The sequence below is a fragment of the Lithobates pipiens genome, unplaced genomic scaffold, assembly GCF_037356315.1.
Source record: "Lithobates pipiens isolate NorthernLeopardFrog02 unplaced genomic scaffold, aLitPip1_a1.2 Scaffold_27, whole genome shotgun sequence".
In the NCBI taxonomy this organism is placed as follows: domain Eukaryota; kingdom Metazoa; phylum Chordata; class Amphibia; order Anura; family Ranidae; genus Lithobates; species Lithobates pipiens.
Window position 1 is genome coordinate 167,093,335 of NW_027507788.1, and position 12,785 is coordinate 167,106,119.

Below are 12,785 nucleotides of genomic sequence, written 5' to 3' on the forward strand. Positions count from 1 at the left end.
AATATAAAAGGTTTCAGGGCAATCACTCCCCTCTTCAAGAGTAGGCATGAGCTCAGGCGGGTTCGCATGGTCCACGTGCAGCCAGGAAGTCAGCGCAGCGCTGCACCGACTTCCTGGCGGGCTCAGCACGTGGACCATGCGAACCCGCCTGAGCTCATCCTTATTCAAGAGTAATGCAACAACAAAACACATAACTTTATTGACATGAATTTGAGACACTCTCACCCTTAATTAGTAATGCACATGTTAATTAACCCTATTGCTGACATTTTGGATATAATAGTAACAGATCTGATTCACTGAGAAGAAATGAAATCAAAGAAACAGCAGCTCTAATCTGAGTCACAATATGTTTGAATCAAAGCCAGACAGTCCCAATTGACAAAACAATCAAATTACTCAGCTCCACTGCACCCCAAGATCTGCTAACACCAACCCAAACAACAAATGTACTATAAAATAGTGTTAATCACTAAAAGAAAATACATAAAGCCAGCGCACATGTCGCTCCAGTAACAAAATCCTGTACAGAACAAACAGGGAGTTCTCTTCATCTGACACCCACACTACTAGCACAACACTAGCGCAGATTACATACATAAACATACGTATATATATATATATATATATATATATATATATATATACCTTTGTATAATCATAGTCTTGATATCATTACCCCTTTTCATTACACACCTTGCACATAAGTAGTAATTTCTTGTTACATATTGTTTATGTATCCAGCCTGCCCTAGCATTGTACTGGATTCTGGCATAGGAGGCGGATGTGGAGCGAACGCCTTGTTTGTTCCACAACGGATTTTGCTACCAAAGCAAAATGTATGTCGCCTTTATGTATTTTCTTTTAGCTGTTAACATTATTTTATATCCTGTTTTTTGTTGTTTGATTCAGGGCCAGCCGATCCCAGAGAAGAAGGTGTAGAGCAGCAGGATAATTTGTTTTGTTTTTCTGTATTTTGTTCTTTGGGGCTGACTGCTTTTAATTTGAAGATACTGTGCCTCAAATTAGTGTTGCTGTGTGTTTGATCACAGTCCTTTTCAGTGAATCAGTTGTTATACCCATGGTGATGCCAACAATAGGGTTAATAAAAGCGGTTGTAAAGGCATAAGGTTTTTTTTTATCTTAATGCATTCTATGAGGGGGCAGGGCCGAACTGCAGCTCCATGCCTGAATGGACACATGCAACTTGGTTGGAGTGCCAGAGCCAGGAGCAGCAAAGAGGGACCCGAGAAGAGGGGGATCCAGACTGTTCTGTGCAAATCCACTGCAATAGAGCAGGTAAGTATATGTTTTTGTATGTTTTTTTTAAATGAGACTTTACAATCACTTTAATATGTGCAATACTAATTATTCATGTGAATGTTATTTTGTTGTTGCATTATTCCTGAATATGGAACACTGAGTTTTATTAAAGGTCCTAAGTTAAAGCATTACTAAACCCAGGACCCTGCATTCAGTATATCTGGTCTCCCATAAAACACAGAACATGGAGAATGCAATTTGTTTAGTAAATAAAAACTGCTAAATACCTTTTCACATCAGCAGTTACAGTAGTCTTGTTTGCCAGGTACCTGTCCCCACTTCCGAGAGATCGCGCCACGATCGCTGGGAAGTTCAGCCCCCCTCCTCCTTCCCCCACTGCTTGTCCATTCAGAAACACAATGTAGTAGGGAACCAGCTGTGAAGCCACAAGGCTTCACTGATGGTTTCCCTTACAGACAATGGCGGCAGCAGCACATGAGAGCTGATGAATTCCAGGAGAGGTAAGTGTCCTAATATTAAAAGTCAGCAGCTACAATATGTGTAATTTTTAGGCATTTTGCTAAGGCACCCCGGAAGAAACCTGAAGGCACCCTGGAGGATAAAGGCTGCTCTACCCAGCCACTGCAGGCAACAAACATAGAGCACTGCTGCACCCAAGATATACCCAGCAATACCTTTAGGTGGGCCTTTCCAAACTGGCAGGTCAGTCCCACTAAAACTGATATTCTCAGAACATATTTTATTTTGTAAGAAATATTGTTGAATATCTGCAGATTGATGTATATCTGAAAATCAGTGTGCATCTTCTTCACACTAGAGGTGTTGATTTTACAGCCTGATTGCCATGTTACACAGAGACCATATTTCTAGAGTGAACACCAAAATTCTAATTATAAATCATACTGTACCAGTACTCTTAGAGACAGTCGTGTTTCTTCAGTGTTTATTGACTGAAGAACGCAGTGTATCCATTCGCTAGAGACCGGTGACATCGCTGAGAATGCAGCCTTATTCGCTCACTAGAGGTCAGATGTTTTGGACCATAAGCAGCCATATAAAACCTTTCTGGAAGCTCTCTGCTAGTTTACGAATTTTTAATTTAATAAAATCCAAAGTTCCCTTATGTTTTCCAAAATATGTCTGGACCCTTTTTCAGGGATAATAGTTGTTTCTGTGAATATGGTGTTGGTAACCTAAAATCTCTCTTCTGGATTATATAACCTGTTCAGATCTCTGGTTTCTTTGGGTCTGACATGCCTGCTCCAGAGACCTGGCACATCGGCAAAAAACAGCTAGCATGACAACTTTTCCAACATACTGTACATATAGAGATCACACACAGAGTGACATTTGTGGGGCCGAAAACAGCCCCCTTTTTCCATACTGGCCTGGTAGGAGGACAGACAGCAGCAGGTTGGGATATCATGTCCCATTTCCATTGTCCTTGTTAGTAGAGACATCTACATCTAGACTATAGGCTCAACTCACTACAGAACAATTGTTAATTTCAGCAAGGCGAGCTTCAGATAACAGTCATATGGCTGAAAATAACCATAATTAATGAAAATAACATGTTAGAACTAAGTGAATTGAGCCATATATCGTGTGTTAGGAATTCAGACTTGCCCTGAGTCTTGTGGGAAGTAATAGTTACATAATTTTTAATGAAATGCGAGTATTGTATAAGAGAGTCATTATGTGATACACATGGAAGTAGAAATTACTTCCTAGATAAAGGTGGAGATTTCTCAGCGATGGGCCACAAAGATGAATTACAATGTGGGGGGACAGATAGTTATACTCCACCTTGGCTAGAGAGGCATGGATCTCCCACAAGACTCACAGACAGGAGCTGCTGTACAGACACATTACGTACACGGAAGAGGTACCTGAACTGAGCTTGTAGGGACTCGGTACCTCAGAAAAGCACGGCGGCCCTGTCCTTACACTATCCATCTCCAAATCTGTCATTAATCAGGAAGGGAAGACAAATGTGATTATGGCGGACACAGCATGGACAGAGTGAGGATACAAAAAAAAAAAAAGGAAAAGTGTATGAAAGTCACAAAGGAAAATATGAAGTGAAGAACACTGCCAGGACCCACTATATGTATTACTCAATGTATCCTGAAAATGACAAATTTTCACATAGTTTGGATACTATTTCTAAAAATAAATTTTAACATAAAATGTATAACATATAAGTTTGAGGCTGTTAAAAGAATATTTCCCATTGTAAGTTGTCACTAGGGCTGTACTCCTTTGCTTATCAATGTCTGGTGTTTGGCGATGAGGTGCGCACGTGGAGTCTCTGGTCACATGCACATTGGGATTCTCCAATAAGGTATTTCGATTTGGATAAATGCTACCTGTAGCTGATTGGTGGAGAGAGCAACGTGCTTGCAGTTACTTGCATAGCTTTGTGGCATGTTGCTATAAAGTGCAGACAGTGTACTTGACAAGTCCACTTTAAGTTGTAAAATGTAGTACTTCTGCCCTTATCTTCTGGTCAGTTTGTGCTCCAGATAAAATGACAAGAGGACTTAGACCCCATACAAACTATTCAATTTTCTGCAGATTTTTGTCTTCAGATTTACCAAAACATGTAGTGCAAGGGCCTGCCTGACTGCATACAAACTGAAACTTTTAAGGTTGAACCCCATATTATATGGTTTTGGTAAATCTGAAGACAGACATCCACAGAAAATCTAATAGTGTGTATGGGGCCTTAGATGGCCACAAGTTATGTTGCTTTGGAACGCTCTGTATACAGCTTGGGCGTAGGATTTGGGGTAATGTTAGTTTATATACTTTGGTTGAGAAGACAAGTTCCTTTTAATATGCAGTTTAGTAGACCTAATACTTCCTGCATGCAGTGTAATGATTAAAGTTCACTACAGGTTACAATCTGACTGTAAATGCTCATAGGGGAAGTTCTCACCAGAACAGGCACGCATTTCCCACACGGAGTTCAAAACACGCTGCACTTGCGATCTGCATTGAGTGTCAGTGTTAACGACACTTCAAATGCAGGTCGCAAATGCAGTGCATTTGCCTGTACTGAATTATATGGTACAGTAGTACTATGGGAGCTGGTTGCTGTGTGTTTTTTAAAGTAGCACATGCACTACTTTTGGTGCAGTCCGGGCTCAATTTCAGCTTATTTAAATAAATACACTGAAACTACACTGCACACAGATCGCATGTGAATTATACATATGCACAGTCCTGTGCGATTCATGGTGTGAGCCGACCTATATCGATAACCCAACAACTAGGTAGTTGCCTGCCTGACTGAATACAATTTAAATTAATAATTTGGGTAGGTAAGTATGACATACTTGTGGTAAATTTAAATGTAATTGTATATAGATAATAAGGTCAGATTGTAATGTGTGTGGTGAGATTTATACAGAGTACTGTAGAGTATATATCTTGTGTTTATAGCAGCAGGTTCATATCTTTATTATCTGCTGTTGTCCTCCTTATGTTATTGCTCTGTATTCTACCACTGTGTCACACCACCCACCCCCCCCAATGCACATGCATTATAAAGATGAAGAGAGAGAAAGAGAGAGAGGGAGAGAGAAGACATGGAACCGTACAGGGGGGGAAGTAGCTCCAGGATGCCGGCCTCATTCCATGCGCAGGGGAGACTGGAGGGAACAGATCACAACAAAGGATTAAAAAGCAAACAAGCAAAGCAGAACTTTCATCTTTCCTAAAGTGGCGGCTCTCATTATCAGCCAGTGTTACCATACACATCTAGAGCCCATACTGGTGACTAGACTATAAGTGACAATCATGCAGAGAGGAATGTTACACAGGGCACAAGTGGTGGGCATATGTCAAACACAGCTCATGGAGGGAACAACATGGCATAAATGGGATCTTGTGGGCAATGGCTGTAACACAATCTGCTCCATGGCTTTTGTTAGTACAAAGACACACAAAGATTTACACACAAAGACATTCCAAAGTATCTTGTGAATAACAAATAGGAGTTCAGTGACTGATAAGCAGGCAGCAGTTAGCAGGAGCTACAGGTTCTCATACAGGACAAATCTTCCCAGCCATGCTTCTCTTTAGAGAGTTGAAGGATAAGTTCCCTTTTAAAAACAAAAATAATCAATGCACATCTTTTTGCATTAAAAATAACATTTCCTATTTTATTTTTATTTTTTTATTGTGAGCCTGGAAAGCATTGTACTGGGTGCAATGCAGGGCTCTTGCAGACTGTGTGTGTAAGCTGTCTGACTTACATTGTGTGGCCAAGCAGTTATACACTAAGACCCCTTTCACACTAAGGGCGTTTTTCAGGCGCTACAGCACTAAAAATAGCGACTGCATAGCGCCTGAAAAAAAGTGTCTCCATTCACTCCAGTGCGGTGCTCTGGCAGGGTGTCACAAAAAGTCCTGTCAGCAGCTTCTTTGGAGCAGTGAACTTATCTCACATCTCCTCCACTGCTGCTCCCCATTGAAATCAATGGGGCAGCGCTGCGATATTGCCAGCAAAACGCCGCTCTGACTGCGTTTTGTGGGCGGATTTAACCCCTTTTCGACCGCTAACGGGGGGGTTAAAACTGCCTTTACCGCTGACGCCCTAGACGGCTCGGTGTGAAAGGGGTCTAACAGGAAGAAACAATTAACTACCACAGCCCTTAAAAGTGTCATGGTAGTTCATTGAGAACTACAAGCCAACAGCCACAAAGGCTGCCGGACTTTGTAGTTTTCCATTCACAGAACTCTGTAAATCTTTGCAGATTGTGACAGAGAGTGGGGGGGGGGGGGATCCCCCACTGCTTGTCTAAACGGGAGCCAACAAGGTGTGGGGTCTGCGGATATGTTACATGTTACTCCCTGAATATGGGTGCAACATATTACAAATGGTGAACTTATCCTTTAAAGTGTTTATAAAGTCTATTTTTTTTTTATATCAAAAACAATAAACACGTTATACTTACCTTGCAGAGTGGCCCTGATCCTCCCCTTCTGGGGTCCCCCTCCTACATTCATAGACACACACAGCAAGGCTGTGTTCTGCCCCCACTCCCTCCTGATAGGGTTTGATTGACAGCAGCCAATGGCTCCTGCATTTCTGTCCTGTGAGGAGAGAGACCAGTGCCGTTGCAGATGGGTACACAGCACTGGACCGAGTTGGACTCAGGTAAGTATAAGTGCAATGAGGGCGTGATACAAATGCTGGGACATTTTTTTACCTTAATGCAGAAAATGCATTAGGGTGGAAAATGTCTTACCTTTACATCCATTTAAAAACTGATTTAAAAAACAAAACAAAAAAACCCCCAAAACAACAACAACTTGGATCAAAAAATTTGACTCATTTTCTAAACTGCAATCCAAAATCTCAAGGTGCTGCCAATGCTTTTCCTTACACCATGTTTCCATCCATATTGAAGCGCCGAGTTCCTTCACCAGACACAGAACTTTCCTCAAGACCAAAATAGGTCTAGTTTATTATGTGTCACCTCAAAGCCCCCAGTTCTATGTAAAACAGTCCACCAAGGTCTCCCAACAGTGGCCGCATGTGGTATCGGATTAGTACTGACCGACTGATCAGATCCTGTTGCATGTGACCATGTGCTAAAAAATACAGGCTTAAAGTGGTTGTATACTCAAATTTTTAACTTTTACCTACAGGAAAGCCTATAATAAGGCTTACCTGTAGGTAAAAAAAATATCTCCTAAACCTGTACGGTTTAGGAGATATTCCCCTCGGTATGCGCCGCTGACTGCAGCGGCGCATGCGCACAAGGGGATTCTCGGCCTGAAAATCCGGCAGTGGCCGCCCGGCTGGAATGAAATCTCCCGCGCGCATGCGCGGGAGTGACGATATCGCGGCTCCAGCCACTCACAGCGCCGGAGCCGCGATACCCGGAAGAAACGCCGAGGGAGCATGTCAGCTCCCTCGGCGTGGATCGGGCCAGATGTCGGGGCCTCGTTCTAAGGTAAGTATTTCATAATGAGCTAGTATGCGGTGCATACTAGCTCATTATGCCTTTTGCTTTGCAGGTTTAAAAAAAATAAAAAAAAATTTGCGGGTTTACTACCGCTTTAAGTAATGTCTTTAGAATTCTCTTTTCATTTACTGCGAACACCAGAAATGTCGTTGTACTCCGGTATAGAACAATACACATACTTAATCGGGTAGGAGGGCCATTGCCTTTAGTTCCTCTTCCTAGATTTGCATGTTCAAAAAATGCAAGGCATACAAATACGTGTGCAGACATATAGTTATGTATTGAGTTTTGACTGGTATTGGGGAGACCAGAACAATTATTTGTGATTATTATACACTGTGAGAGTGAAAGAGTGTGACGGGATCCCTGTGCCATTCTCTCAAGCTCAGCTGATTTACAATTTAGTTGTGGCCCTAACTAGACTAGAGAACATTCTCCATCCACTGTCTACACAGAGCTGCACTGCCTACCGACCATCAGCCTGGATTAGAGAACGTTCACCATCCACCCTCTACACAGAGCTGCACTGCCAACCAGCCATCAGCCTGATACTCATTCCAGATCCAGTGTTAGTGGAATTCTAAAGAGTCCACATCATATGTATGATAGGAAAACTTTCTACAGACACGGAGTTAGCAGAACAGAATGAATAGTACAGAATAAGAATAATGTACAATGATGATTTAGCATTGTACAGGACCACATACAACATGTCCTCTCTTCTATATACATTTGTATATAATGTTAGCATGACAGGATTAGACACAAAAACATAGACATGATCCCTGCCATAGATGCCACACAGAAAAGCACTCACCTGGTTTTGGAACGGAGTTGGTCATTGACTGGGGAACTTTATCATTAATTAATTCCACACATTCACTGGGGAAAAAGCCAACCTGTGGAAGACACCAACACATCATATTTGACAGAGCCTGTCCTTAACATACCTCTGTTAGGTATCAAGTTCTGATCATTTCTCCTGTAGATTTATACAGCTTCATTGTATACATTAAAGTTAAAATAATTGTTATTTAAAAAAAAAAAAAAAAACTATATTAAAATGTATTTATTTCTTCATGTTGCCATTTAATTCAAAGGTCACGTGTGACTGTTTGGTCCTAATCCTCTCCTACAGCTTGCTGGGCTGGGGACAGAGAATGCAAAAGACACTCGACAGCTTCTGCCGATGTCACAGATCAAGAGGGCCTTTATCTCCATGGAAACCCTTCACCGTCTGTATGTGGAAATACTAGATGAATGACATCTCTAGCCAATCCCTGCCAGAAGCCACTGCTACTCACACCATGGAGGGCTGGACAGGGACATGATAGCTGCATTCTGACTTCAGGACTACATGGCCCTCCGTGCACAAGCATGTCGTCCTGTATCTCCTGTGCCAGAAGAAGAGACACAAACTGACCATGCTAGTGACCTTGCTTTCTGCTGGTGTATATTGTGCAGTGCTTTTTCAGTGTCTACCTCAGAACAGCTTACACTTTAATGCTCCCTGCTAAAAGCACCATTTTAAAGTGGATGTAAACCCAATGTCATCCTTTCTAAACTACTGCCATAGGGGTTATCTATAAGGATATACATGCCTCCTGCATGTATCTTTACCTGTCAAATGTCTTCCCTCTGTCTGTTATGAGACCTGAAAAACTGCAGATTCTGTGGGTGGGTCTGTTGTCTGGAGCTCGGTGGGTGGAGTCGTGATGTCATTAGACTCCCCACCCACCTCTACACTCCCCTTATCAACATGCATATTCTCCTGTGCATTTCTTACACTGAACTTCTGCAATGATCTCTAACATTCAGTGAAAAGACAGGAAAGTAACCACACGACTTCTGCATGCCTAATTATGCTGAGGTGGGGGAACAGCCAATCCTGGCATCTCCCAAGGTAATACATAAAACCTGGCTTGTTAGTGGGCCCTGAGGACAGGGTTGATGATCACCGTTCTAGAGGACATAAATATAGGGAGAGGGTTACAGATTCCCTAATATTCTGAAGGGAGCAGATTGATCAACTAGTGTGCCAACCATGGAGTCACCCTGCTCTCTATACTTCTCCACATGTTCTCATATTTTGCCCTGCGACTTACAGGAGAAAGCACTCAGCAACAGCTAAAACCTATTTTCAATGGCCAATACAGAATTCACTAATGGCAATGTGTAGTTTAGTCAATTAAAAAAAAAGAAGTCAATAAAATTTCAGACTGAAAATAGGTAAGAGAAGGAGTTAATAATATTGTAAATTAATTACCTGGAAGCCATGCTTCCCCCTCCACCACGTGGTCAGTTCTTTTGGTGGCATGTCAATAACAGACACAATATCCCCCACCTGCAGAGAAGAGAACACAAATACCAAAGCTTCAATGATCCTCAGAAATCAAGCAATGCCAGTGCCCCCCAAGTCTGTTGTTTGTATATTGTTAGGGTCCTGACCAGGTCCCTTGGGCTGGAGCACCTCATCCCCCCTTCATTACCTCTTATTAGTGTCTGTCTGCAATTCAGGAGGAGTCCTTATAGATCTCCCATAAAGAGGAGTTTGTCTCCCATGGTCGAGATACAGGACCTTTCATTCTACGAATAGTGTAGGATCCACTAATAATGGGGTACTTTGACGCAGTAGTGGGCTTAGCTCTATATGACCATATGGTGTAACCAAATCCCCATATTTTTTTATATGTTCAGGTGTTTTACATAGCCTTGCAGGATTTAAATGTCATTTTTGTATGTGTGCGCTGTACTCTACTTTGTTCTTTCTGCGGTCTTATAGCAGCACCATCTTGAATATAAACGCATTTTTAGGGTTGTGCCGCCCCCCCCCCCCCAAGTCTGTTGTTTGTATAATGTCAGCTATTGCTGTCTCAACTTCACTCACAAAAAGGTAAGTGTGATTCTTAGGGGTGTAGTAGTCAGTTAAAGCAGGCAAACTGCTAAATACATAGATTAAATACATATATAGGAGATGATCTATATTAGACTGTAAGAGCAGGGCTCGCTTATATTGTAAGTTTACGGTCTCCCTTTAAATTGCAAAGCGGTGCACAAACGGTTGGCTCTATATACATCCTGAATAATAATAATAATAATAATGTTTTGTCAGCCTAATAATTTGTAATTCTGTCCATTCAGTCCTGTGATTTACCCTGCTCTGCCACATAGCATAGCCCCATCTGGCAGGGCAGGAAACCTAATTTTCTCTGCTGTAGTTCAATAACGCAGCCCCTGTCCTCACCCCCACATGTGAATGGATAATGAAGGAAAAGCAGCAGACTGATCAGTGCATCTCTTTGCCACGACTGATAACAAGTCAATTCAGACACAAAATACATTAGTGGATGTACTAAAAATACAGAGCTGCATTAATGTGTTTTTTTTAATCTTCCTTCTCAAATAAAGAGTCTCGAATAAAGAGGTTGTGCCCCAATAAATAATAAAGGAATAAATACCTCAAAGGACAGTTCATCCGGAGCCTGTGCATTGTAGCGTTTAATAACGTGAGCAGCAGCTATGGCCGGAACATTGATGGATGACTCTTCATGCACAAGCAAATGGTTTCCTTTATTATCGATCTGTCAGAGAACACATCAGAGGACACATCATACAGTCTCCTATATGAACTTCAAGACATCCAACATCTCTTCTGTTATATATTTACAGTAACCAACAATGGAGCTTTCCCATAGAGCCAGCACTCACCTCCATCCACGTCAGGGCTGGTCCACAGTTGATCTTGTTTCCAGCGATGGCTGACAGGCGGGTCAGGTAAGCCATCAGCATCTGTGTGACCAGCTGGAACATAATGGAAGAAATAGCTTCAACATTCCAGAGCAAAGGAACCAGAAACAATAAATGTGTGTCTTCCAACATAACCCTAAAGTAAATTTCTCATATCTGGGAAGCTGAGCTGAAATATAACAAACACAAATCGAGTAAAAAGTGTAATGAAAAGGTCATGTCAAAATGATCAAAATAATCCAGAGCAGCTAAAGTTCTAAACAAATCCCATGTTTTCCCCATTTCTCCTCTTGAGTGTCCTTACTGGATCTTTATTGTGATGGACAGCCTTACTAACCAATACAAAGACCTAGACAATTTCACTTTAAAGGCATTTCTTTTGATCCAGTACAATTTTTCAGATATAACTCACCAGCCACAAGGCGCCTCTCCAGACACAAGGTCTCTTTATGTAAAGACATGACTATGAAGGAGGCGCCATTCAAATCAGCAGTGCGTAGCTGAAAAACACTCGGCGGATCTTGTTTTCTTAGGATGTGTTGTATTTGGTACCTGGCTGCACCTGCAACAGATCTCTACAACTTGGAGCTTTCTATAGCAACAAACAAAAGGCTACACACCCTGCTGACATTTAACGGTATAATGTACGTTTCTGACAAAAGATGCTAAACCAGGCACCTGTGCAAATGAAGAGTGGAGCCTGAATGAGTTCACTGTGTGTCTTCTGAATGGCCCTTTCAGCAAACATCACCTGACTATGCATCCTCCATGCAGGCTCATAGCAGGTACAGCTACAGATAGCTCACCTCTGGATTGTCCTTCACGGCGTCGGAACGGGGCAGCTCTGAGAGCTGAGAGAAGCGCCGGTCATATATACATAGATGGAGGTGTTTGTCCAGCACCCTAAAATCTTCATAACTCCTTTTAACGATCCAGCTGCGGCCCTGCCAAGACAAGTTATAATTGGACATTACTTATTGCTTCTTCAACTCCGACACGTTCCATGGCATCCTGCAAAGAATACAAGTCACAAGCTGATCTCCCCGCCTCTCCCTTACACACATTACATGGGCCTGGGAGACACATACTGGAAGAACTTGAGGGAAACTGAACCCAGTACTCAAGTAGTACAGAAATATTGTGAGTAGACAAGGGGCAATGATGGCACTCTTATCGGATCAGGTCATCACTCTAGCCTTTCCTTACCCAGCATGGCATATTTCTCAGATTTTGCTTGTAGTGAGTTTCATTGTCTGTAAGGATGCTGATAAGATACTGAAGCAGGAGGATGTGAGAAATATCTGCTGGCTTCAGCACAACTTAGAGACAGTTAATGGAGGAATCAGCAAGTGTAGAGAAGCCTCCCATAGATTTCCTATGCAAGAACAGAGCATCGCTCACATCAATATGCGCAGAGCGCGTTATATGTGGAGACATCTGGGAAAACATCCAATGCTCTCACCTCCAATGCTATATTGCATGCCCAGCTCAGTCTGGGAGGAGGGGGACAAGTGCTCTTTTCTTAACCAGTTAATTGCTTTGTATACTAGTGTGCAAGTAATAAGAGAAGAAACCAAGAAGCCCTACATAATGTTACTGGAAGATTCATTTTCCTCTGTGTCCTGTAATGGTATGCTGGACCTTATCTGTAAAACTTGATGAAAGGATCCAGTGTTTTCAACGGCAACCAGTCTGGTTCCAGATGTCATCTTCTAGAAAGTATCAGCTGAGATCTGATTTCTTGTTGTGTCTCAATATACACTTTACCTTTTC

General features: G+C 42.1%; 1 protein-coding gene across 8 annotated transcripts in view; it reads right to left on the reverse strand.

Annotated features, from left to right (window-relative positions):
• Positions 1-12,785, reverse strand: part of ARHGAP32 (Rho GTPase activating protein 32) — a 445,777-nt gene that overhangs the window by 66,972 nt on the left and 366,020 nt on the right. For 5 of the 8 annotated variants that reach the window (XM_077457864.1, XM_077457863.1, XM_077457860.1 and 2 more), the window contains 7 exons: positions 11,819-11,956; positions 10,974-11,066; positions 10,724-10,846; positions 9,532-9,609; positions 8,083-8,164; positions 4,890-4,940; positions 3,174-3,248 (listed from right to left, as the gene is read on the reverse strand). In XM_077457864.1, the coding sequence (XP_077313990.1) occupies positions 3,174-3,248; positions 4,890-4,940; positions 8,083-8,164; positions 9,532-9,609; positions 10,724-10,846; positions 10,974-11,066; positions 11,819-11,956 (640 nt within the window). The remainder of the gene's footprint in view (positions 1-3,173; positions 3,249-4,889; positions 4,941-8,082; positions 8,165-9,531; positions 9,610-10,723; positions 10,847-10,973; positions 11,067-11,818; positions 11,957-12,785) is intronic. The other 3 variants (XM_077457866.1, XM_077457865.1, XM_077457862.1) reach the window with 2 other exon arrangements.